The following is a 25,935-nucleotide window of genomic DNA, read 5'->3' on the forward strand; positions in this document are numbered from 1 at the left end:
AAACTCCTCTAGAGCAGTGTTTCTCAACCTTGACAACTTGACGTCCTGGGGACTTCAAGTTGCCAAGGTTGAGAAACAGTGCTCTAAAGCTTTATCCCAATAGAAGATGCCCCCCCCCCAGCCTCTTATTGGACTGCCTTCTCCCTCCCGCTTCTCGGCTGACCAATAATAAAGCGCAAAAAAGCACAGCGATCCGGCAAAGTTCCATTCTCTCCTTTTTTTCGCCTTCTGATCTAAATTGATTTGATAGCAAAGGGGGAGGGAGTCGCTCCGCTTGATGGGTTTGGAAAGCGGGGGGGGGGGGGGTTGGAATCGGTCCCAAAGTCCATGGTTCCTAGAAATGGGAAGGATCCTTAAGAGGCGGAGGAAGCCGGAGCCCCCGGCCAGAGGGTCACTACTAGTCACCCTGCAGCTGCAAAAAGTTATCTTCGCGGCGTGCCGCTTGCAGCAACAATTGGTCCCGCTTCGGATCGGGGAGGGCGGGGGAGAAGCGGTGTCCCAAACCCTAAAGCCTTGCTCGCTTCTTGGACCGCGACTGCCTGCGCAGGTATGGCTTTGTCCCTTTTGAAAAGCAGGGCTGTGTATGTAAGCCCGGCTGCCTTTGGAAAGATTGCAGCAGAACGGCGGCGGCGGGCCGGGTGGGTAAATTTGATTTGATTTGATTTAACTTTATTTGTATGCCGCCCTTTTCCCTGGGGGGACTCAGGGCGGCTCACAATTCAGGGGGAGGGAAAGACAAAACAAGTTATACACATGAAGACAATACATCATTAAATAGCAATAGCAATAGCAGTAGACTTATATACCGCTTCATGGGGCTTTCAGCCCTCTCTAAGCGGTTTACAGAGTCAGCATATTGCCCCCAACAACAATCCGGGTCCTCATTTTACCCACCTCGGAAGGATGGAAGCTGAGTCAACCCTGAACTGGTGAGATTTGAACCGCTGAACTGCTGATCTAGCAGTCAGCTGAAGTAGCCTGCAGTGCTGCATTTAACCACCACGCCACCTCGGCTCCATAAAGCACAAACAGTCATACTATTCGGGTGGGGTTGAAGTCTTTAGCCCCAGGCCTGTCGGGACAGCCAGGTTTTAAGGTCTGAAGGGTGGTGAGGGTACGAATCTCCACGGGAGTTCGTTCCATAGGGTCGGAGCAGCCACCGAGAAGGCTCTCCTCCGGGTAGTTGCCAGTCGACATTGACCGGCTGATGGAATTCGGAGGAGGCCTAATCTATGGGATCTTATTGGCCTAGTGGAGGTAATTGGCAGTAGGTGGTCTCTCAAGTACCCAGATCCAATACCATGAAGGGCTTTGTAGGTGACAACTAGCACCTTGACAAAAGGTAAATGACAAAATCTTGAATTTTCCCTCTGCTGGAGGAGCCCCCGCAGAAACAAACCGCGGGGCCCCGTGGCGGGTTTCCGCTTGGCGGCGGCGGCGGCTGTGTCCGCTCCTGTTCCACGTGGGGAGAGCGCCGGTGGGGCTTCTGCTCTGCTTCCTTTCATCTCTTCCTCCTCATGTGTCCCTCTTAGAGTATATAGAAGCGCCCAGAGGAGGAGGAGGCCAAGGTCGGCTTCCACGCCTCGGGGCCCTGCGGTCCCGGCATATGGGAAATTCTTGGGTGACTAGGTGCGTGGGTGCAAGTTGAAAGAAGAAAAGGGAGCAACAAGCACACATCTGGTCAGCAAATGCAGTTTTTGTCAGTTTCACGTGGGTCGTACCCATTTATCGGAAGCCAAATCTCACCACTGTCCTCTTTAAAAACAATCTTGCTTTTCAGAGGTCAGTGGTAAGGTTCTAATAAATGGGCACTTTTTTTTTTTTTCAGGAGAGGGATGTACAATTCACCAGTCCTCGACTTACGGCCGCAATGGAGGCCAATATTTAGGTTGCTAAGCAAGACATTGGTTAAGTGAGTGGTGCCCCGTTTTTACGACCTTTCTTGCCACAGTTGTTAAGTCAGTGTTTCTCAACCTTGGCGACTTTAAGTCCTGTGGACTTCAAGTCGCTAAGGTCGAGAAACACTGTGTTAAGTGAACCACTGCAGTGGTTAAATTACTAACATGGTGGTTAAGCGAGTTTGGCTTTCCCATTGATTTTGCTGGTCAGAAGGTCGCAAAAGGGGATCACAGGGTGCTGGGACATTGCAACTGTTATAAACGTGAGTCAGTTTTCAAGCGGCCGAATTTTGATCACGTGACCAAGGGGAGCCTGTAACAGTTGTAAGTGTGAAAAACTACTTTTTTCAGTGCTGTTGCAACTTTGAACGGTCACTAAATGAACTATTGTAAGTTGAGGACTGCCTGTACTTTAAGACCCAACCGCCAGTGTGGGAACATGACTTTGTCAATATTTAACTTGACAGCAATTTTGGTCCATTGGAAACAAAACAAAAGGGCTCCCAAAATGACACAGTATTTGAGGATTTATTCTGAGAAAAAATGGCAGAATGCTGCTTCAGATGACTAAGACTGGCTGGTTATCAGAAATCCAGGCATAGATTATGCTATTTCTCAGCAGGCGAGAAAGGTTGCTTTGCAATCTTTAAGCCAGGCTTCAACATCAGAGTCTTTCTGTGAATTCCATTGATAAATGGCTCCTAACTGGTTTAATTTTTTATTAAAGTAAATAGGTTAGTTTGAAGTCTTCAACTCAGGAACAATGCCTAGTGATATCAGTGGGGATCCTCTGCAGTAGGGCTTACATTTGACTAAACTGTGTGTGACGTGTAGGTCTTTAAAATTTATCCGGTTTTTCCCAACCCAGTAACATTTTTTTAATGCTTATTCAGAAGTAAATCCTATTTAGTTCACTTAGGTTTTGCAATCTAATTCATTTTCCTAAATGTGAATGATTAGTTTTGTGTTTTCCGCTTGTTGGACTAGAAGACCTCTAAGGACCTTTCCATCTCTGTTGTTGTATTATTTGGAGTATAGGAAATCATAATTGCAGCTGATTATTTTTATTTGGAAACATACCTTTTGTTCAGGTTAAAAGTAACATAAGAGCATAGGAAAGGGACAGAGTTCTGGGAGCAAGCTGGGCAGGTACAGTCCCTGAAATACAGGTATCTAAGTGGTACTGGAGCTTTTTTCACTCTACCTGGCATTACCTGTGTAGCGCATAAGATTCAAGACTGTTGTTGCTTCTTGCTTTTCAGATTTGCCAGAGACAACATTTTCACTCTGACTTATATACTGGAATGAAGTTCCTCTATCACTATTGTTAGAAAAGAAAAAGCACTCGAAACACAATTCTGTTTATGTATGCAGGGGAAAGTGGAGTTGCTTCCACAAGACATTTTCCAAAAAAGGATTCAAATTTCTTTGATGCCTTTTGGCTTGTCAGATTTATGGAAATAGCCAAAGGCAAAGTAGAGACTTCCCTGTTTTCAGTAGAGCATTCATATGGCATTTTATGTAACATAGTATGAAGAAATATTCCAGAGTATAATTAACAAGTCATTGAGGAAATGAATTTGAGAAACAAAAGTACTTTGTTGATTTAATGAAAATGTATAACAAAATGATGGAATGTTTTGAGCAAGGACAGGTAGTTCTCACTTAGCGATGATGATTGGGCTGTTACATAATTATAAAGCAGAAAATCACGACCGCATTGACTTAAAATGGCATTATTAAGCAAATCACCCACAATTGTTAAACCAAATGACATGTGACAGCGAGTCACAACATCACCCGTTGATGTTGCTTGTTGAAGCTGGGAGTGAAAGTCACAAAAGGTGATTTACATGATTGCAGGATGCTGTATCTGTCATAATTGTGTGCCAGTCACCAAGCATCCAAACGCAATTTGACTGCAAGAACATTGCAATTGCTGAAACGTCAAGGACCAATCATAAATCCTCTCATTCAGCACCACTATAATCTCAAACTATTACTAAACAAGTGGCCATTAAATGAGGATTGCCTTTAGAGGCAGAGGCTTGGCTGCAGAGTTCAATAAGAACAGTATAGGATGGAAGTAAGCATGATAATAAATGAAAAGGCTAGCAATTTTTTCAACATTGAGTTGAATAAGGTCATATCCCCTTAAATGCTTAATAACAAATGTTTCTCATGTTAAAAGTGTTTGGTTGGCAACATGAATGGATGTGAATTGTTGAATGCAGATGATGCCATGTTGTTGGTTGAAGAGCCCAAATGGTTTGCAGCAAATGTTAGATTGTAAGGTTACATGGAACTGTGGACTAATGCATTAAAGTCCAGAGTACTTGTGTTTGACAGCAAAAATGGAATAAATAGATGTAGGATATGAGTAACCAGTAAAAAAAACTGAACATGTAGATGAATTTCTGTACTTTGGTAAAGTGTTTACTAAGGATGAAACGATCAATGGAGAACAGGTAAGATCTGCAAATGCTGTTAGATAGGAGGTATTATGTGGTGTGTGATGAAGAATGAATGTCAAAAGAGAAATAAGTATGCATAATAATGTGCTTTTGTCCAAGTAGAAGTCAGAGTTGGATATGTCAGAAACATAGAAATAAGTTGAAGTCATTGAGAGTGGGGTACATCAAAAAGCTGTATAGTAAAACAAGAAGAACTAAGATAAAGACTTGCTGTATGAATGCATTTTGAATATGAAAGAAAGTGACCCATATGAAAGTATGTTGAGGTAATATGACATCAATCCTTCAGGACAGGATGGGTCAGGAAACGGACATTGCAAGGATAGTTGTTGGAAGGTATAATAACCCAGTGGTGGGATTCAGCCAGTTCGCACCTATTCGGGAGAACCGGTTGGTAATTTTCTAAGTAGTTCAGAGACCCGGTTGTGGGAAGAAATCTCCTTTTGTTTTTTTCCACTTTACAAGGCTAATCCTGTAAGGAAGGCAGGAAGGAAACATTCTGGTGTTGTTTCTAGCCTAATCTTTATTGACCTGCTTACAGAAACTGCCTCTCGGTTAACCCTTAGTACATTGTAACAGCTAAGGCGAAGCGCCCTTCGACCTGAGTGACCTTGAGTTGGCCACGCCCACCCAGTCACATGACCACCGAGCCCCACTTACCCAGATGGTCATTAGGGCAGAGAACCGGTTGTTAAATTATTTGAATCCCATCACTGGTATAACCATAGAATCTTTAAACAACTGCTAGTATTTCCCTTTGCTACATTTTAGACCAGACAGAATCAAGGTGAAATTACCAAGGTTATCCTTATATATTTTCCTTTGACCAGGTAGAAAAATGAGGATTGGATTGCAAAATCTGACATATGAAAGAACAATTAAGTGGGTTGAAAGGTAAAGAAAGACTGAGAAAGTTGTGGCTGGGATGAAGTTGATCAGATTGTGAAAAAGAGGGAGCGAGAAGGTTAAAGAACAAAACCCATCTGTGAAGTAGATGCAGAAAAGGTCAGGGTGGTTGGCAAACTCAGAATGGTTTAGATAAGTGTGGTGCAGGTAGTCTTCAACTTACGACTGGTCGCTTAGTGACTATTTGTAGTTACGATGGACATCCCATAAGATACTTACAGCCTGGATTTAAAGTTCTGATAGCCACCCCCCTAATGGTCATGTCACTGCATTTTGGGTGCTTGGCAATTGGCATGCATGTATGGCCGTTTGCCAGGGCAAACAAGGGGTTCACTTTATGACTGTGGCATTTGTTTAACAACTGCTGCAAAAAAGGCAGTAAAACCAGATACAATCATGTGATGACCCTTAATGACTTGAGTGACTTATATGACCATAATTGCAGGTTTAATTATGGTTATACTTTGTGCCAGATACATGTAAAATAAACATAGTTTTAGCTATGCTTCAATTACTTTTGTCATCACATACCTTTCAACTTCTATTACTATTTCTTATTCCTGTTCTGTGGTCTGCAAAATAGTGCATTAATGCAAGCCAGTGTGTGAGAAGGAGGCTAAATATGTTGCAAAAACAGGCTTGCCACATCAGAACCAACAGAGTTGGCATGCTCCATATCCCTTCCGTTAGGAAATGTCACTGTGTGGGAACTACAGGTTGGGTCTCTGATGCAATGTTTGCCCTATGGAACAATATCAACCAGAGGTGCTGATGGCTCTGACCTTCCTCATTCTTCTTAAAACTTAAAAGACCTGGATGTTACCTCAGGTATTTGGGCAAGAAGGTTAAACCAGTCCTGCCAATGGATTTATTTGTTTTTGGTATTTATTGATTGAAAATAAAAATGTTTTTAGAACCCGGAAGTATGTCATTTTATTATCATTGCGATTTTTAACCAGTACTTGGGTTTCTTTATTTTGCATACCATGTTCTGTTTTTTAACTTCTAATCCCTGAGTGCCAAGTGGTTTATGTAAATAAATGCTACAGGAAAACTGGTGAAAGCCACTGCAAAATCTGTATCATAGCTAAGGTTAAACTCAGATCTGTTCACCACACTAAAACATTTTGAGTGCCGAGGTGGCGCAGTGGTTAAATGCAGCACTGCAGACTACTCAGCTGACTGCAGTTCAGCTGTTCAAATCTCACCGGCTCAGGGTTGACTCAGCCTTCCATCCTTCCGAGGTGGGTAAAATGAGGACCCGGATTGTTGTTGGGGGCAATATGCTGACTCTGTAAACCGCTTAGAGAGGGCTGAAAGCCCTATGAAGCGGTATATAAGTCTAACTGCTATTGCTATTGCTATTGAGTGGAAAATTCTGAAACAGTTTCTTACTTGTATTTTCCAAATAAGGAATACACAGTAATTTGCTGGCATGCTTAGTCATGGATTATTTAACCAGGTTTTGATGGCTAAGCCACAATTGGTGCGCTCATAGATCATATTCAGCCACAAGCAAGAATTCACCATTGCATAGGCTGCATTCAGACTCTGCCCAATTTTGGGCTCCACAGAGTTTCTTAAGATTATCTGTCAACATTCAACTGTAAATCAGCTAATTTTCTGTTTTTCTATTTCTTAAAAAAGACTAAAACATTCTCTATTCAGTGTCTGATAGATTTAACATATCCACTTTGCTTTCAGCTGACCAACATCTTCAAACATGGCCTGGACAGGGAACCAATTTCACTGTAGCTGAAGAGAGAACATGGCCCTGTAGAAAAGGACATAGAACATAAAGTTCTATCAGAATTCAAATATTTATGTTCTATGTTGTAAGTTGCCAGCTGCTAACATCGACTCTGGTTTTCAAGGCTTCGTAGCTGTTTTATGCAACACAAGTACCCAATCCGAAGCCAATACACAATGTGAAAAGATTTCTGTAAACCGCTTAGAGAGGGCTGAAAGCCCTATGAAGCGGTATATAAGTCTAACTGCTATTGCTATTGCTATTGAGTGGAAAATTCTGAAACAGTTTCTTACTTGTATTTTCCAAAAGGAATACACAGTAATTTGCTGGCATGCTTAGTCATGGATTATTTAACCAGGTTTTGATGGCTAAGCCACAATTTGGTGCGCTCATAGATCATATTCAGCCACAAGCAAGAATTCACCATTGCATAGGCTGCATTCAGACTCTGCCCAATTTTTATGGGCTCCACAGAGTTTCTTAAGATTATCTGTCAACATTCAACTGTAAATCAGCTAATTTTCTGTTTTTCTATTTCTTAAAAAAGACTAAAACATTCTCTATTCAGTGTCTGATAGATTTAACATATCCACTTTGCTTTCAGCTGACCAACATCTTCAAACATGGCCTGGACAGGGAACCAATTTCACTGTAGCTGAAGAGAGAACATGGCCCTGTAGAAAAGGACATAGAGCATAAAGTTCTATCAGAATTCAAATATTTATGTTCTATGTTGTAAATTGCCAGCTGCTAACATCGACTCTGGTTTTCAAGGCTTCGTAGCTGTTTTATGCACACAAGCACCCAATCCAAAGCCAATACACAATGTGAAAAGATTTCTTAACGTTGTATACAGTCTATAAATCCAAGGGCCAAATTTAAAAATGGTTTTACATTGTGCCTCCAATGATGCAGTTAGCTTGTGGCCAATGCATCCTATTTGGAAGCTGTCCATTCTCTGTAAATCTAGCTCATTTGAGCACCCAGGTCATGTTGTTTTTTTCTGCAAGATGCATTTGAGGCATTTGCAATTCAGACAGAATTATTTGTTTTGGGCTTCCTGGAAGAGTGTAGTGAGTGTTGCAGTGTAATACATTTAGTCAGGAGATAGGCGGCTGATATACACAGAGAGACCTTTGCCTCCAATCGCTGCTTCAACCGAGGCATGTTTTACAGCTCTACTGTTTGTTCAGTGTTACTAGGCCAAATAGCAAAAAGGTTAAAGGAAACAAAGATTAGGTTCCATGCTGACATGTTGGAAGATTATGTGAGAATTCTCCTCGCGTTGGGGCCAAGTTACTTGTTACAGAATTGTAAGTAGGATAATCCTAAAAAAAAACCCCTTTCTGCATTTTTCACTTTAAGAGGTGGCGGGGAGGAGAGAAATTATTTTTCCTGCTATTCATTCCCAAATACACGGCCCAGGACTTTGAATCCTGCAGAAGTGTGCGTGTGAGAGAGTTTAAGGGCAGTGAGTGCAATAGGCTATCTTCTCATAATGTCATGTTTACATTGCCTTGAAGTTACAGCAAAGACCCTTGAAAATCCCTTAAGAACTGGACATTCTTTTCCAAACAGATCTAAGTTAATTGAACACTCTTACTTAATTCAGTTTTGTTTATTTTATGTTTAACATTTGTTAGCCCGTTCAGGAAACCATGCTGCTTAAAATACCATGTGAAACAGGCTATGGCTGGGTGATTCAAGAAACCTTTTTTGTTGAAAGAAACAGTAATTTCCCTTCCTTTAATCTGATAGTTTCATCTGCTAACTTTAGAAATGAAAGCAGGTGATATGTGTGCAAAATGTTTAGCTTTTTAAAAAAAGATAACCTGTGGGGTTTTTGTTTGTTTGTTTGTTTTGAATGGCAGGAATATGATGGCTCAATCAGATTCAGATTTCGTGGAAGAGGAATCACTAAAGAAGGATTTAAAGTTCTACTTTATGAATCCGTGTGAAAAATACAGAGCTAGACGTCAGATACCATGGAAATTGGGGCTTCAGATTCTGAAGATAGTTATGGTTACTACCCAGGTAACATTTTAAAAGATGCTCGTGTTACTTTATTGGGGATTCACATATATGAAATGGCAAATGAATGAATGCCTAGTAGATTTGTTGTTTCTTGTTTTATTCAGCTTAAATACAGATAACTAGATCAATTGTGGGTAGAAAAATAAATGAATTGTCATACTTTGAAGCCTTGTACCACCTGACCCGTCATGTGTATTGTTAACTTGCGTCACAAGAATTACAAAATTAACCATTCATTCAGGAAATGATTTTTGAATCAAGGCCCACTGGAAAAAATTAATAGGGCTGACTTGTTATTAATGTAGTTATTATATCTTTGTACATCAGTTAACTTCCGAACACTGATGAAATATGGAATATAATCTTTAACTGACCGAACTCATATTTCACTCTTTCCCCACTTTTCTCTTTCTCTGTCTCTCATGGGGGAGAAGTTCAGTAGTGCCCCATCTTGAAAAGACCTTGAATACAGATAGCCTTCGACTTACAACAGTTTATTTAATGACCGTCCAAAGTTACAACAGCACTGAAAAAACTTATTTATGACAGTTCTTCACTTTACACTGTTGTCAATGGTCACATGATCAAAATTTGGACACTTGATAACTGGTTCATATTTACCAGTTAAGAGCTGTGGGGGCACAGTGGTTAGAATGCAATATCGCAGGCTACTTCTGCTGACTGCCAACTGCCAGCAGTTCGAGTCTCATCGGCTCAAGGTTGACTGGCTTCCATCCTTCGAGGACGGTAAAATGAGGACTCAGATTGTTGGAGGTAATATATTGACTCTGTAAACCACTTAGAGAGGCCTGTAAAGCACTGTGAAGCGGTATATAAGTCTAAATGCTATTGCTATGACAGTTGCAGTATCCCGGGGTTCATATGATCAGCTTTTGCAACCTTCTGACAGGCAAAGTCGCAAAAGCTGACAGCTACACTGATTCACTTAATAAAGTAAAGTTGTAAAATGGGGCAAAAGTAACTCTATCACTCAGCAACGGAAATTTGGGGCTCAATTCTAGTCATAGGCCGAAGACTACCTATGATATTGAACAGATTCATTGTCAAATGTTTGCAAAAGCACCATCTCTTTACATTTACATTACATCTTTACACTTTGCAAACAATATTGGAGATGCCAGAGATAGTACTTTAAACTTGCATAGTCACACTGGGAACTCAAACAGTTTCTAGGTTAAAAGTGTAAAGGCAAGGGTTTGTTCTGTGTATTGGACAACCCCTGTACTATCTACCTGCTAGCCTAAATGTCTATTTCTGATATTCCTTGAGTGTGAAGACAGAGGCTGCTCAACCATTTTGCTTTCATTTATAAAAACTTGGAAGGGATCTGAAGATGAGAAAAAGAAATGCCTCTTCCATATAATGTAAATTAATGGGTGTCCTTCAGTTTATTTAGGAGATTAAGATTAAATGGGTGTTTTTATTCAGTGGCATACTACATATGCTTTGCATGTTGACTCTAAGTATTTCATGTTTAAGCAACTATAGCTCTTTATTAAATTCCATTTCAAAACCTGGTTTAAAGTGATTTCCCTAACCAGAATAATGCATTGGAAACAAATCATATGTAAAGAGATGAGGATTGAAGTGATGAAGGAGTAATTTGTATCTTTCCACCTGCTAAATTAGGGGTTGGCAAACTCTGAGAGGGGCGCATTCTGTGTTTCTTCTTCTTCTTGAGGGGAATCCATGAGGATGTAGCCAGTAACATAATTCTGTAAGATGGAATGTTCAAACTTTTTTGGATGGATTTTGGAAATGGGTAAAGCAGAATGCATAAAGAAAAATGGAAAGTTTGCCACTTAAATATTTAGATTTTGGACACCTGTAACTTAACAACAACAACAACAACAACAAGGTTCAAAATTTTCAGTGTAGAACTTTCCTTTTCTGGAAAGTTCTTTGAAACACACAAATGTTGGGGGCTTCACGTTGCCTGTATTAAATCATGATTTAGCAAGCTAGGATGCTTATATCAAAAAGTACCTGCCGTGGCACCTGATTTAGGATGTATTACATAAAATAATTTATCTCTTGCTTTCTTTTCTTCTCTTAAAGCTTATACTTTTTGGTTTGAGTAACCAGTTGGTGGTTTCTTTTAAAGAGGAGAATACTATAGCTTTTAAGCACCTGTTTCTGAAAACTACTCTGGGGTTGATGAAGATGACTACAGTTGCAGTGTGTACACACAGCAAGACGTCTATGATAGTATCTTTTTGCAATTAGCCAGGTAAGTGTCTACCTTTGGTATGGGTATATGAGTGAAAAACGTGCACGCATTTGACTAGAAATGGAAATGCTAATATGGTCAATTGAATGGACAACTGAATGTGAGAATTGAGAATGTGGTATTCATTTGATTTAAAGGCTGTCCAACTTCATGTTTCTATTGAAGCCCAACGTGAATCTGAGATTCAATGCAGAGATATAAAATCTCTGGGATTATGCCTTTTGTATGTCCTAATAATTTAACACAACACTACTTCTTTAGAAGTGAAAATTGTAAATTCATGTGCCATGTGCTTGCCCAAAGAATATGCTAGATATTGGCCATCCTTGCGGAGGCTGTAGCTACATATATCCAACACTTTTGCCACAGGGAAATAACAATTGAATTCTTTAAAAACGTGGCATTCTTTTGTTACTCTTCATGGTAGCCTTTTCCAAAAGGAAGTTTTTAAAATTCACAGATTTGCTTCTAAGTAAATGTGTAACTGGGCAAAAGAGTTAATGAATACCAAACAATTAATACAATAACTTTATATTAACAGGTTCTGCAAGTTTAGTTTGACAATAAATGAAATGTTTTCAAAGCTAATTTCAAGCTTCTTGTTTAAATCTGTGTTTTTGGATGTCTTATAATCCTAGTTGAGGCTACAAAAAAAAAGTATTTCTTCTTTTGTTTCCATCTAGTATCAGCAGCTGGAGAATATATCACTGGGCACACTCGGTTATGAGCAAGATGAAGATGACATGGCTGGCTTACACATATGTAAGCAACAATATAAGAAAGGCACAAAGCTTTCTTCTAATGATACATTGCTCATAAACAGTACTATTGAAACAGGTACTTTGGAATCAGCACTATAACTGTAGCTGTCCATTTGATATTTGTATGGTTTTCAAAACTTGGGGGCAAAACTTATAGTTAGTCTCTGATTTCAGGTTTGCCCATAGCATACACTAAAGCTCTCCTCTCTCTTTTGTAGTAGAATGTTACAAAGGATATAATCATTTGCCTTGGCAGCCCAAAGGCCCTTGTCTGTAAATAAAGCAAGAGCTTTACTCTCAGGATGCCACAAAACTAGGTTATCACATTACAAGTTATAACATAGTTCATATTTTGATATGACATGCTGTGTACCTTAGGTCTATGCCATGGTTTGCTTTAGGAAACTATAATACACTTTGAAATAAAGCATTTTTCTTAGGTTTCTAATGGCCTGGTGATGATTTTATATAGTTCCTGGTTAATTTTGGTCCTCACCAAAGTCTCTAATTAAAAGATACAAGGCACTCTATGTTAAAAAAAAATGTGTGTGGGTAGGTGATAAACCAGACATTAACTTTCCAAGCCATGATTGAATTGCTGATCTGAAAGTCTGACTCTAGCTTTTTCATTAAAGATTGGTTAGTTTGATTTGTGCCATTGGACAGTTGTTTTTTAACTTAACAAACTGGATGTGAGCCAAGCTGTTTTGCCAGTATTTTCCCTCCTGGTACACTGTGCCTTGGTGAAATACGGAAATATAAATTAACCCCCAATTCCTGTCTACCTGAATTGAGGAACTAGGATAATTTGTTTGAGAACTGAACAGGAAATTTAACCACAGTTAAATTCAGTGTTCAAGCTTGCTTAAAAGTAAAATTGAGCAATCTTTAGGCAATCAGAGGACACATTTTATATTATTCTTTTCTTCAGTGTGGAGAAGATTGGTGATATAATGCATCTCACATGTTTGGATTAGTTTTTTATTGAAAATCAGGAAATTGCAGCTCTGTGATTTAACTATTTGCCAGATCAGTTGCAGACATAGGAGTCTACTTGTGGCATGTACATTGACTATTTCTGTTTGGGGTCTTTCCTTGTTCCAGAATTGATAATTTAGTGTCCAAATTTTGATAAAATGGGAGCTTACATTTCCCATAGCTGAAGTAAGATCGTAAGCACGTTGCAGTTTCACTAAGCAACCTGTAAGTTATTAATCTCAATTGTGGTTGGTAAAACAAGGACTACCTATATAGTCAGTGGATTGATTGGTAGAGGGATTTAGGATAAGTACCCAGATAGCTTATTTGTGTAGGTTTCACATAAGCTGCATGACCTATTCATTCATCTATCTGCTTCACTTGGTTTATTATTAGATATTGCTTATACCAAACTGGATTTACAGAATATAAATTATAACTTGGAATCGTGCTTCTTGTATAAAACAAAGATGGTGATAATAATGATTTGCATAATCTATACTTACTTTGAAACCACGTTGTTACAGTTATTGCAACTTTCTATTTCTGAAGCCCATGTTATATATTTGCAGGTATTTAAGTATATCTTTTGCTTCCTTCTTCCAGAATGCATTCATTGGAAACCTCAGGATCTGTCCACTAAGGAAATAAGTGATTTAAAAAATTCAACATTTTTCAACCTTGAGTTCTATAGGTAACATGCAGTTTTTAAAGCGCAGTTTCTGTTTCCTTAGAAAAAAGAAAATGTTGTAATGGCTTCTTTTTTTCCAGGCATACAGGTTGAAATTTATTTTAAACTAAAAGGCATTGATCTGCAGTCTATTCATACTCGTGAGCTGCGGACTGTTACGAATTGAAAATACTGTGAGCAATTTTTTATTATTCACCCATAGAAAATATCTTTTACTCTTCAACCTCTTTTATGTTGGCAATTCTTATCATTAGTTTAATGCAGGTTGTCCTAGATTTATGACTGGTAACAATCATTGTTTGAAGTTTCAATGTATCTATCGCGGGTGGGGGTACTTAAAATCTAGATTCAAAGTTCTGATAGTCAGCCCCCCTTCCACAGTCACACGATTGAACTTTAGGTTCTCTGCAATGGGGCTGCATTTACAGCCATTTGAAGCACCCCGTGACCCATGACTGCATTTTATGACATTTTTGCTGAAAATGGGCATTTACTTTCAGTTTTTGGCAAAACCACACCCATGGCCAACCATTTTTTTTGCTCACCAACCACCGTAAAAAAGTTCATAAAATCAGGTGAATCATGACTGATCTTTTTACAACCATCATGAATTATAACCGATGGACAGACTCCATTACCGTCGTAACTTGAGGACTACCTTACCATGTATCTCTTGTACATTAGCGTAATATACTGTAGTGGGCAATACACTGACCTATGAAGAAACTTAGTTTACCAGCCAAAGTTTTTTTATATATATAATGCAATCTGTGTGTAATATTTCTAGATATTTTTAATAGGAAAATTAGCAGTGATTATTGTTTAAACAACTTCCAATACTAGGTTGTTCAATTCTCTATAAGGCACACACAGCTTTGTTCTTCAGTGGATTGAAACAAGTAAGCTGCTGGATGTTTAGTCTTTGGGTGAAATTGAAATAAATTAAATGGTTGAGGCAATCTTGGTAAATTGCTATCTTTTAGTGAAATTAACAAAATGCATAAACTACATTGTCAAGTTACTTTCTGGAGAAATCTGCTTTGATACCAATGAATACATTTAGAGATTTGGAGCTTTAAAAAAAACTTATATAGGATGTTATACAAAGCCAGTTTGGTGTAGTGGTTAAGGCACCCTAGAAGCTGGGAAACTATGTTCTAGTCCTGTCTTAGGCACAAAGCCGGTGAGTGATCTTGATTCAATCACTGTCTCAACCCTGGGAAGTATAGCACCATTCCAACCCAATTTTGAAATGTCGCCAAGATAATCATTCAAAAAACTGGAATTCTCCAGGCAATTACCAGGAGTCAAAAATGACTCAAAAAGCATGCACACCCAAAAAGTGTTCCATATGATCTAAATTACATATCCATTCTAGGGTGTGTGTGTGTGTTGTGTGTTGTGGTGGTGTGTGTGTGTATGTATGTATGTATATATATATAATATAATTATTATATATATATATATATATAGATATTTTAAAAAAACTTTTTTTCTTGACAGATTACTTTTAACAATATGGCTCCAGTGGTAAAATAAAAATATATTTGATACTGATGCTGACATTCAGGAATGTAAAGACTGGAATATATCCGGCTCTTGTAAGTAACATGATATGTGAATAAGAAATGGAAGCCTCCTTTTTAATGTATAGCACCATTTTGTCTAGAGCAGTGTTTCTCACCTTGGCCAACTTGAAGTCTGGTGGACTTCAACTCCCAGAATTCTGGCTGGGGGATTCTGGGAGTTGAAGTCCACAGGACTTCAAGTTGGCCAAGGTTGAGAAACACTGGTCTAGAGACTGTGTCATTGATGCTTAAACATTGTCAACAATGCAGATAATTTGACTGGGTCATATTTCTTGAGCAAATAGGTATACACTTATATATAGTTTGTGGAGGAGCTGTATTTACTTTTCATGTCATTATTCTGAAATGGAAAACTACCTTGGATTTAATTTTTTTTAAAAAAATTCAGCTAAGAGAAATGGATGTTGAAAATAACCATCAAGATTTTCCTTTCACATTAAGATGTAATAAAATACTGAACAAAGAAGCTCAAACAATAACAACTCAGCTAAGCTAATATTGCAATTTAACATGGAAAATGTATACATGGGCAATTATTGTGTAATCATTCTTTACAAGTACTGTGGCTAGAGAATTACGTTTTGAAAGAGTCTGTAGATCAATGGGGTTTTTTCTTCTGTTTCTTCATGCTTCAGTTCAGATGTACTACACTTAAAGGACCTACTGCAATTACCGTATTTTTTGGAGTATAAGACACACCTCCCCCCAAAAAAAGAGGGTGAAAATCGGGGTGCGTCTTATACACTGAATAAGCATTCCCGAAACCCTGCCCCCTTCACAAAAATGGACGCAGAGAGTTTGGGAGGCCTGCAAAGTGCTCCTGGGAGCTGGACAGGGCAACAACAAGCAAAAAACAGGCCATTTTTTTGCTCGTTTTGCCCCTCCCCCAGAAACACTTTACAAGCCTCCTAAAGGCTATGCATGCCCTTTTTTTGGCAAAAACAAAGGCCGTTTTTGCAAAAAAAAAAGGGGGGCTGTTTTTTGCTCATTTTTGTCCCTCCCCAGCCCCCAGGAGCACTTTGCAGGCCTCTCAAACTCTCTGCATGCCCTGTTTTTTCACAAAAAATACACGTGCATAGGGTTTGGGAGGTCTGCAGAGTATAAAAACTTTTTTTTTACATTTACCTCTTCAAAATCTTGGTGCGATTTATACTCTGAAAAATACGGGTAATTTATCACCTCTGTAGTGATTGACTTGGAAATATCTACATTTTTAAAGTCTTTAAGTTATTTGTTTTCCTATCCCTTTTAGTAGTTCAGAAGAATACACAGTATATCTTGGTTTTGATGGGCTTGTTATAGTGAGCTGTTTTGCTTCTCTAATTCTCTGCACACGATCTATTATCTTGCTCTAAAATTGCAAAAGGTAAGTATGCCTCATTTCTATGCATGCATTTCATTTTCCAAGATAACAGAAAGTAGGAATTGTTCTTAATATATATGTCATATAATTTGATCAGAAGTCCTATTTAAGAGTGAAACTGTAATAGTGGGATATGTTTTTGAAGATGGGAAATTCATATTCTAAATTGCTTGCAATTAACAGTTACTGATTATTAGAGCTTCCAACTATATTCAGGCATGTTATTTTCATTTGTGTGATTTAAGTCAGTTTAATTAATCACAAGGTAGAATCCCAGAGATAGAGGACATAGAACATATTTAATTTTCAACTGCATAAGAAACCGACATATCTTGGCACATTAGACAAATGTTGCCAAAACAAATTAGACAAAATTCTTTAAATTAAAATAGTAAATTCCATGCATCAAAATCCAAATTATATATAATATAGCCATCTGAACACAGTAGGATTGAGAATTGCATATGTGAATCTGAAAGGGGTAAATTATAGGCTTGACACATAATATAATTCTCATTTTCTTTTATTCTTGTCTTTTATGCTATTTGTAACGTATTTTTATAGTTTGGTATGGCCTAATGGATAATTAAGTATTATTAATTAATTAGAAATCTCATGTTGATATAGCATTACATTTTGGGATTTTTAAATATTGGTCTTTTTTTCTCTCTACACTGTGTGATCCTACTCAATGGATTAAGAAAACTGGACAAATATGATTATTTTGATTGTATGATGCATACCAGCCATTAATGGTTGAGAGATATTTATAAACCATCGCTGGTTCAACAAACTGTAATTAAAATTTCACATTTGGAATGAGGCAAACTGTGTAAATTATTGAACACAGAAATGAATGGTATAAAATAGCTTAATTTCTCCCCAGAGACTGAATGTTGGCAATGCATAGCAGGAGGTTCAACGACCAAAAGGGCGAATGACAAAACCGCGCCCGACTAAACTGCGTCGCTGACGTCATCAACAGGGCGACAACAGCGCGGAGAAAGAAGCACGCTGTAAACCCTAACCCTAAACTTAACCCAACCCTAAACCTAACCCTAAACCTAACCCTAAACCTACCCTTAACCCACCCTAAACCTAACCCTAAACCTAACCCTTAACCTAACCCTAAACCTAGCCCTTAACCTAACCCTAACCCTTAACCTAACCCTAAAGCTAACCCTAACGCTAACCCTAAACCTAACCCTTACCTTAAGTTAAATCGGCTTTCTTTCGAAGCGCTATTTAAAGCACCCTTCTTTCTCCCGCTGGCTGTTGTCGCCGTGTTGATGACGTCAGCGACGTGGTTTAGTCGGGCGCGGTTTTGTCGTTCGCCCTTTTGTCGGGTCACGATAGCAGGAATAAGCAAAATTTTAAAAAGAACGAGATCTTAAAAGTTGGTCATAACTCTCTTCTATAGTGTCTGTATACACTAGAGATGGGTGAAGTAGTTTCTAAAATATAGTTCTTGTAAGATATTCAGTGGTAAGTGATACTGGGATTGTAGTTCAGCAATAGATAAAATACAGGTTCCTTATCTTAATGCAGTTCCTATAATGATCACATGGTGGCATTAACATAGCAATGGTGTGATGTTAATTAGTAAATCATTCTTGTTCTGAAGCAGTTTTTTCTTCTTATGTTAATCTTTAAACCAGAGATTTGTGAATTTTTTCCTGGAGAAGTATAAACGTCATGTATGCAGTGCAGATCGTTTAGAGTTTATAAATGGATGGTATGTTCTGGTGATTATCAGTGACATAATGACTATCGTTGGCTCTATAATGAAGATGGAAATAAAAGCAAAGGTAATCCTTAAAGTTTCAGTTACTTTGGGTTGTGATAGCTGAAAGAATTCTAACCTCTAAAACAGTGTTTCTCAACCTTGGCCACTTGAAGATGTCCGGACTTCAACTCCCAGAATTCTGGGAGTTGAAGTCCGGACATCTTCAAGTGGCCAAGGTTGAGAACACTGCTCTAAAACCTTGGTTGAGATTCGAAGAGGAATCAGCTCTTCCTCTTACAGTGGTTAACTTTTTTCTTCTTTTTTCAGAATCTTACAAGCTATGATGTCTGCAGCATTTTTCTTGGGACGTCCACTCTATTTGTTTGGGTTGGAGTCATTCGATATTTGGGCTACTTCCAAACCTACAATGTAAGCTCAAATAACGTGCCAGAAACCAAGTGGGTCCCCCCACCCACACACACACATGGTATCTGATGGACTTTCTCACAATTTCCTAGGTACTCATTTTAACAATGCAAGCATCTTTACCCAAAGTCCTCAGATTCTGTTGTTGTGCTGGGATGATATACCTTGGGTACACTTTCTGTGGATGGATTGTTCTAGGACCATATCATGACAAGGTATGTAGGTGATCTGGAATTTATTCTTTATGAGCATTGAGGAATATTATGAAAGACTTGCACACAAACGTAAATTTAGAGGCCCTCTGCAAACATTAGTTGAATTATTCATAGTTCAACTCATAGTTCTAATTGCTAAAGGATCTTTTGTCTGAAAGATTGTGTATGGTACTCCAGTCTTCATTAGTGAAGGAATTAAAAGCAACTATTGACTTTATTTGTGGGTTTTTGAAAGTTGGTAAATGTATTCATTGTGATTTCTCTTGCACAACTTTATTGCTAGAGGGCAGCATTGTCTAATGTTAGTTAGCTTAAAAGAGACATCGCTTCTTCCCTAAACTAATAAAATATATTAAAGATCTTAGTTCCTGTCTTTCTAGTTCAAGGCCCTAGAAAAAAATTCAATTGAACTTGCAAACAAATTGGCAGGGTAAATCCTGAAGTACAAGTAGTCCTCAACGTACGACCACAATTGAGCCCCAAATATATGTTGTTAAGTGAGAAATCATGACCTGGATTATTGAGAATCTCTATAAACATTTAATAAACCTACAGGTTCAGATACTTTTGCCACACATAAATCTGTATCTTTGGCTCATTTCCTCAATAAATAAATGAAAATAATAATATTTTGACTGCTGATCGGGTTTTTGTTTTTGTTTTAGCTTTTGGACTTCTGAAGAACAGAGCATATTTTATGTCATATTTAGGCAGAAATATTGAAAATTCAGTATAACAAATTCACAACTTTTAGCACACACTGGAATATGCTATTCACTGAGTACAAGACAGCCCTATCCATTTTACTTTATGCCCCAAACTTCATTTCCTTCGCATATCATATGGAACCTCTATCCACCAAAAGGTTGAAAATCCTTAATGGTGCTTTTAGTGAAATCTATTACCTAAAGAGTATTAATATATACTGTATTGACACTTAGCATGGAAATCAGCTTTTAGAATTATGATTTGTCTGTAATTTGCTAAAATAAACCTATGCAGAACACTGTAGCACATTTACACAATTTGGAACAACATGCTGTATGTCAGATGTTAATCCTGCATTCAAATGTACAAAAAAAGTACATTTTTTCCCTGCAGAAATTTTGTTGTCTTTGTTCAATCCAGGTTTAGTAATGTGTTGAGTTTTGAGCTGTAACCTGTTTGTTTTAAGAAGATTGGACTAAAACTTCTCTGAAATGCCACAATACCTGTTTCTGATGTCGGTTATGTTCTCTGCTCTCTATTTCTAGTTTGAAGATATGAACAAGGTAGCAGAATGTCTCTTTTCTTTAGTCAATGGCGATGACATGTTTGCTACGTTTGCTCAGATCCAGCAGAAGAGTACCACAGTCTGGTTATTCAGTCGATTATTCTGTATTCCTTCATTAGCCTCTTCATATATATGATACTCAGTCTCTTTATTGCCCTCATTACAGATGCCTATGACACCATCAAGGTAAAATATACTGGGCTAAGTACTATTTCTTGAAGGTGGTCTGGAGCTCACTTACAGAAACATTCAGACAAAATGTTATGTGTAAGCTTGAAAATTCATAGAAACTCGTTGGATACAGTAGCTTTTTAAAGCAGCGGTCTCCAACCTTTCTGGCTCTGTGGACAAGCATTGATAGGAGGAAGAGGGCATTGTTTCATATGTGCACCACTTGCAAAAATGGGTTCCACCACAAAACCGCGGTAGACTAAAGCGTGCTCGACGAAAGTGCGTACGTGACGTCATCACAGCGCGACGAAAACAGCACGCTGTGAGCGGTAAATTAAAAATTAACGCGTAAATCTAAACCTAACCCCCACAAACCTAACCCTAACCCTAAGCCTAAGCCTAACCCTTAACCTAACCCTAAACCTAACCCTTAACCTAACGCTAAACCTAACGCTAACCCTTAACCTAACCCTAACCATAACCCTAACGCTTAACGTAACCCTAAACCTAACCCTAACCCTTAACCTAACCCTAAACCTAAACCTAACCTTACCTTTATGTGAATCGGCTTGCTTTAATTTAATTTTAATTTTAATTTAATTTATTTTTAATTTTATTTGTCGCGCTGCTGATGACGTCACGTACGCGCTTTAATCGGGTGCGCTTTAGTGGACCGCGGTTTTGACGGGTCACGGCAAAAATGTAGCTTTGTATGCATGCTCATCCACCACTGAATGCAGGCCAGGTCCCAACTGGCCACGGCTGTGGACTAGGAATCGAGGATCCCTGTTTTAAAGGGTGTTTTAGTAGCGTATACAGTATGTGCCTGTTAATCAAATTCTAGAAAGCTAGAAACCTTTTCTTAGAGTTTCTTATTTTTTAATCTTGAAGTTATTACCAAATCTATAGTAGCTTCTCTGGAGTGGGTAGAAGAGTAAACTGGAAGACGTTGGGAAAAGCAGAAGTAGTCATCCGTATACAACGAAAGTTAACTGTATCACTGTAATGCCACTTTCAGGATCAATAATCTAACTCAGAAAGCAAATTCAACGATACTTATCAAAAGTGAAAGGATTTGTGGTTTCATTAAGTAATAGATGAAGTACTCTTAACAGAATTAGGTAAGATGAAGTATCAAAAATCACTTTCTCTCTTAGTGAGCAGCATAAATAACATTTTTCAACCTTCAAATACATGTGAGGCTGCAGATCTCTGCTCAATTAATAACTCTTCTCACAAATCATTCCTCCTTCTCACAATAGATTAAGAAATGGGAAGTCCAGAGAGTGTAGGTTTGAGTAAAACTGTTTCCTAAGAGATTATTTTGTACACTCGTATTTCAGAAATACCAACAAACTGGGATGCCACTTACAGATCTTCATAAATTTTTAAAAGAATCTAACAGTGAAAATTATGGTCTAGGACAGCGGACATCCACGAACCTCTGTTGCTGTATGAGGTCAGTATTTTGTTCCACTGATTTCATTATGTATTTTTCCTGTACCTATATACTTAAGTTTCCTTGTTATGGATTCTCTGATGAAACACAGCTAGAATATGAATAGAACTTTTAAGCCCTCTTTCCCTTTTTGTATTTATCATTGACAAATGACTTGAAATTTAGGAAATGAGGGATCATAAGTATTTTTCTTGAGGAAGAATTCTGATCTTAGGAGCATTAAAACAACTAGGGCAGATCGCTCTCCCCACATTCCTGTAAAGTTTTTGTCAGTAACTGTTTCCTATTCAATAATATTTATCATTTCAATTTATGTAAGTTTTAGCAAGTTTTGTGAATGTTGGTTTTGTTTTTATATGTTGTCTTTGTTTCGTTCCCCCCTTTCCCTTGTCTTTTGTGAGCCACCCGGAGTCCTCCGGGAGTGGGCGGCATACAAGACAAATAAATAAATAAATAAAATAAATACCGTATTTATCGGCGTATAACACGCAGTTTTAAAACTAAATTGCAAGCTTAAACCCTGCCTGCGTGTTATACGCCGATACTGCGTGTTATACGCCTGCTCCAGCTGATTCACCGGCGCCCATGATCACTGTTCCGCGCCTGCGCGGCCGCGCACATAAAAAGAAATCCCCGCGCAGAGGTTTCTAACTGCCGCGCAGAGATTTCTACCAAAGCAAACGTGGGGAAGTCCTTTGCAGGCGGCTAGAACTGGCCGCCCGCAAAGGACCTCCCCAGACTTGTTTTGATGAGCCGCCCGTCCTCTTGCTTCTTCTCCTTCACCAGCAAAGCTCCCGCTGGCTTCCCGGCCCATGGCTTTGGCGTCTCTCCCTCCACGCGGAGCACCTGAGCTGGCTCCCGCGTTATCCCTCCCCCTTCCTCCTCTGCCGTGCTTTTGAGGCGGCTTTGAAATGCAACCCCTGCCTTGGTCCCGCCGGCCGCGGATTTGATTCGGCGTAAGTGTGGGCCGAACACATGCTGAGCCGACTTGCGCAGTGAAGCGGAGTAATTCAACCCCCCCCAAAGAACGTGTGTGTGTGTGTGTGAGAGAGAGAGAGAGAGAGAATTGGATCAAAATTGGTGCCCAAAGGAGTGGAGGGAGGGAGGGAAGGAAGGAAGGAAGCCCTCCCCCTGTGAAAAAAACTGAAGATGGAGCAGTGAATGAATAAACCATAAAAGCAACAAACAGTTAATGCGTAAGTAAGCTGAGGAGGAAGTTCTCAACTAAGGAAGAAATATTAGAAAGAAATAAAAAGCTCAATATGCCAAAACACTTATTTTAGTCTTCATTTAATTACTTGTATTGTAAAAAATTTTTACTCAAATTTTTGTGTTAAAATGGGGGGCGTGTTATACGCCGGTGCGTGTTATACGCCGATAAATACGGTAAATAGCATCTGAATTAGCCAACTATTTTTAGGTCAAAGTTGGGCAGATGTGTTGTGACCAAAGTCTTAAGCCGTGATTTTGTTAGTGGCTCCTAATTTTGAATAGATATGATCTACTGTGAAGATAAGCAAATTATGGAATATCTGCTATTTCAACTGAAGGCCTAGGAGAGGCCTTTCATTATCTGCTCTATTCTCTAAATAATTTAGATAAAATCACAAAGTTTGGGCTTTTCTTCTCAAATTACATTTTTAAGGCACAGAATGGCAACCATTGGAAATATGCAGCCGAGAAGAGGATAAAGCTGGCAAGGAAGGGCATATAAAGGCCAGTTATTATTTTGCAGAGGGATGGAAATTAGAAATCACTAATGCTAATATTTGATTGGTCCATTCATACCTCCTTCCAACATTTTTTTATTCCTTTGCTGATCTAAAATAATGAACTATTTCTTCTTTCTACAGGCGAAAAAGTGATGATAACTTTTTACTTATTAATTAAAGATAGTTGGCATGGCCCAAATTGTCAACAAACTGCTGGAAAGCTGGCCATCTTGAATTTATTGGAAACACTGTGTGTGCAAGCCTTTTCCACTTAAGGAAAACTTAAGGAAAAAGAAGTAGCAGTTTTTCTGCCATCAACAGTGGGAAGCTCAAAATTTGTAATAAAAGTGTTGGATGAACAGTTTTGATTGCAATAGCTGATCTTAAAGAGGAAAAGTGATTACACACTTTTCAATTGTAACTTGCTTTCTAAATATTTTTATATTAAAATATTTAAATGAGACCTGTTTCTTGAATACAATATTGTAATTGTTGGTGGTTATAGCTCTGGTTGTAGTTCTTTTTTGGCCTGTTAGAAATTTACAATGGAGTATTGTGAGCTTTTTCTCAGAACGTAATTCATTTGTTCAGAACTGCAGCCCTCAGTTTATATATATTGTTCTAGTTTGGGGTCCATTAAGCTGACTTAAAATTACCAGATGTTGAATGCTGATTTGATTATGCAAGCATTTTTCTTCCTAAAGCTTCAGTATTAGTCAGTGCTGTTTCTATTTGTTTTGAATGCCCATAATTCCCTTCATTAGCCATTGAAATCTGATCCTGCAGTTCTTTTTTTTTAAGTAATCTTTATTAGTTATACATTTTTTAAGAGTAAAACATACAAATACAAATACAATTTTAAACATACAAACCACCACCACCCCCCGCGGTGACAGTCATTCACAGCCCAACTTTTTTCTTTCCTTCCTCATTGTTAGGTCTCTAAGCCACATCTTCTCATTACAAAATTCAGGGATCTATTACAATACCCATGTTCACTTTTAACTTTCCCCATTTTAAGTCCCTGCTGTTCTCCTTGTCACCCACATATACCATAAGTTCCAGCTAAGGTAATGTTCCGTTTCTCCTTTGTCCCTCAGCCAACCCGTCATTCTGTCCATTTCTGCACATTCATAGATCTTTTTAATTATAGCATCTTCCGACGGTATGGTAGTGGATTTCCAAAATTGTGCATAAGTTATTCTTGCGGCCACAATTATATGTAGGCTCAAATGCCATATTGAATTGCTCATGTTTTCTGGTTTAATGCTTAGTAGAAGGTTCTCGGGTCTCCATTCCATGCTTGCCCCGGTAACTTCCTGCAGTTCTGTGTGCCTTTAAACTCAAAGGAGCTTCTGAAACTTTGCTCTTGAGTAAACAGCTGGCCAAACTGCTGAAGCAGGGCTGTCAAACCTGCAGCCTGCGGGCCAGATGTCACACACTGGCCACACCCACACCCAGATTAACAAAGGGGGGGAGTTGCGATATGTCACATGACGCCGCTGTGACAATGAAAGTTTGACGTTCTTGTGCTAGGGAAACTGAAGCATAAAATGCTAATGCATAGGATTTGATAACAGCTACAGCTTATTCCACAAATTATGACAATATGATAAGAAGGTTTATTTGAGAAGCCTAACTAGTCATGGTTCATGTTGAAGTACCAATCAAAGAATTTGAGCTAACTGTCGTCATCTACTACATATTCATGGCCAAATGAGAATTGTGCCTGGCCAATATGTATGCCTGCAACATAATTGGTGAAATGGATATCTGTTTTTTATAGCAGAAAAGAAATTGCCATTATAATGCCATTATCAGAAATCCCAGTCAGTGAATGAAGTTGGCCAGATCTTTGTGGGGAGAAAAGGAAGATTATATCTTCTTTGTTATGGATGTTTTCTTTTACTTGCTTCTCTTTTCCTGTATTTGTCAAAGCAACCCCAAGGGAAGAAAATTTTAGGGATAGAAGGAATATGGTGGATTGGAGAAGAGACCAGAAGTTTTCTAATGAGACTCTCTCATCATGTAATATTAATATTGAGCTGTTGTTGTGACCTCTACTACCAATTGATTCATTACGTACCACTAAGATGGTGTTGATTATCAACAATGATGTAGATAAATTTTCTCCATAAAGATTTTCCCCTAAACTGGTCCTTCAGATCTTCCAATAGGGTACCTATCACCTACTACTATTACTATTACTGGTTTTTCATAGACTTTGAAAAGACAGTTGTCAACATATGCTATCAATA

At 38.6% G+C, this 25,935-nt stretch overlaps 1 protein-coding gene across 1 annotated transcript; it reads left to right on the forward strand.

Moving 5' to 3' along the window:
- Positions 1-8,900: 8,900 nt before the first annotated feature.
- MCOLN2 (mucolipin 2) lies at positions 8,901-24,140 on the forward strand. The gene is given in 18 exon segments (XM_032218831.1): positions 8,901-9,062; positions 11,142-11,223; positions 11,226-11,317; positions 11,997-12,150; positions 13,659-13,756; positions 13,832-13,904; positions 15,232-15,288; positions 15,291-15,344; positions 16,588-16,611; positions 16,614-16,676; positions 16,679-16,698; positions 18,354-18,503; positions 18,749-18,850; positions 18,940-19,062; positions 20,316-20,433; positions 20,436-20,521; positions 21,850-21,965; positions 23,819-24,140. Coding segments are annotated over 18 exon segments (1,608 nt in total). The 5' UTR covers positions 8,901-8,903; the 3' UTR covers positions 23,856-24,140.
- Positions 24,141-25,935: the final 1,795 nt, after the last annotated feature.

The sequence above is a fragment of the Thamnophis elegans genome, chromosome 5 (assembly GCF_009769535.1).
Source record: "Thamnophis elegans isolate rThaEle1 chromosome 5, rThaEle1.pri, whole genome shotgun sequence".
Classification (NCBI taxonomy): domain Eukaryota; kingdom Metazoa; phylum Chordata; class Lepidosauria; order Squamata; family Colubridae; genus Thamnophis; species Thamnophis elegans.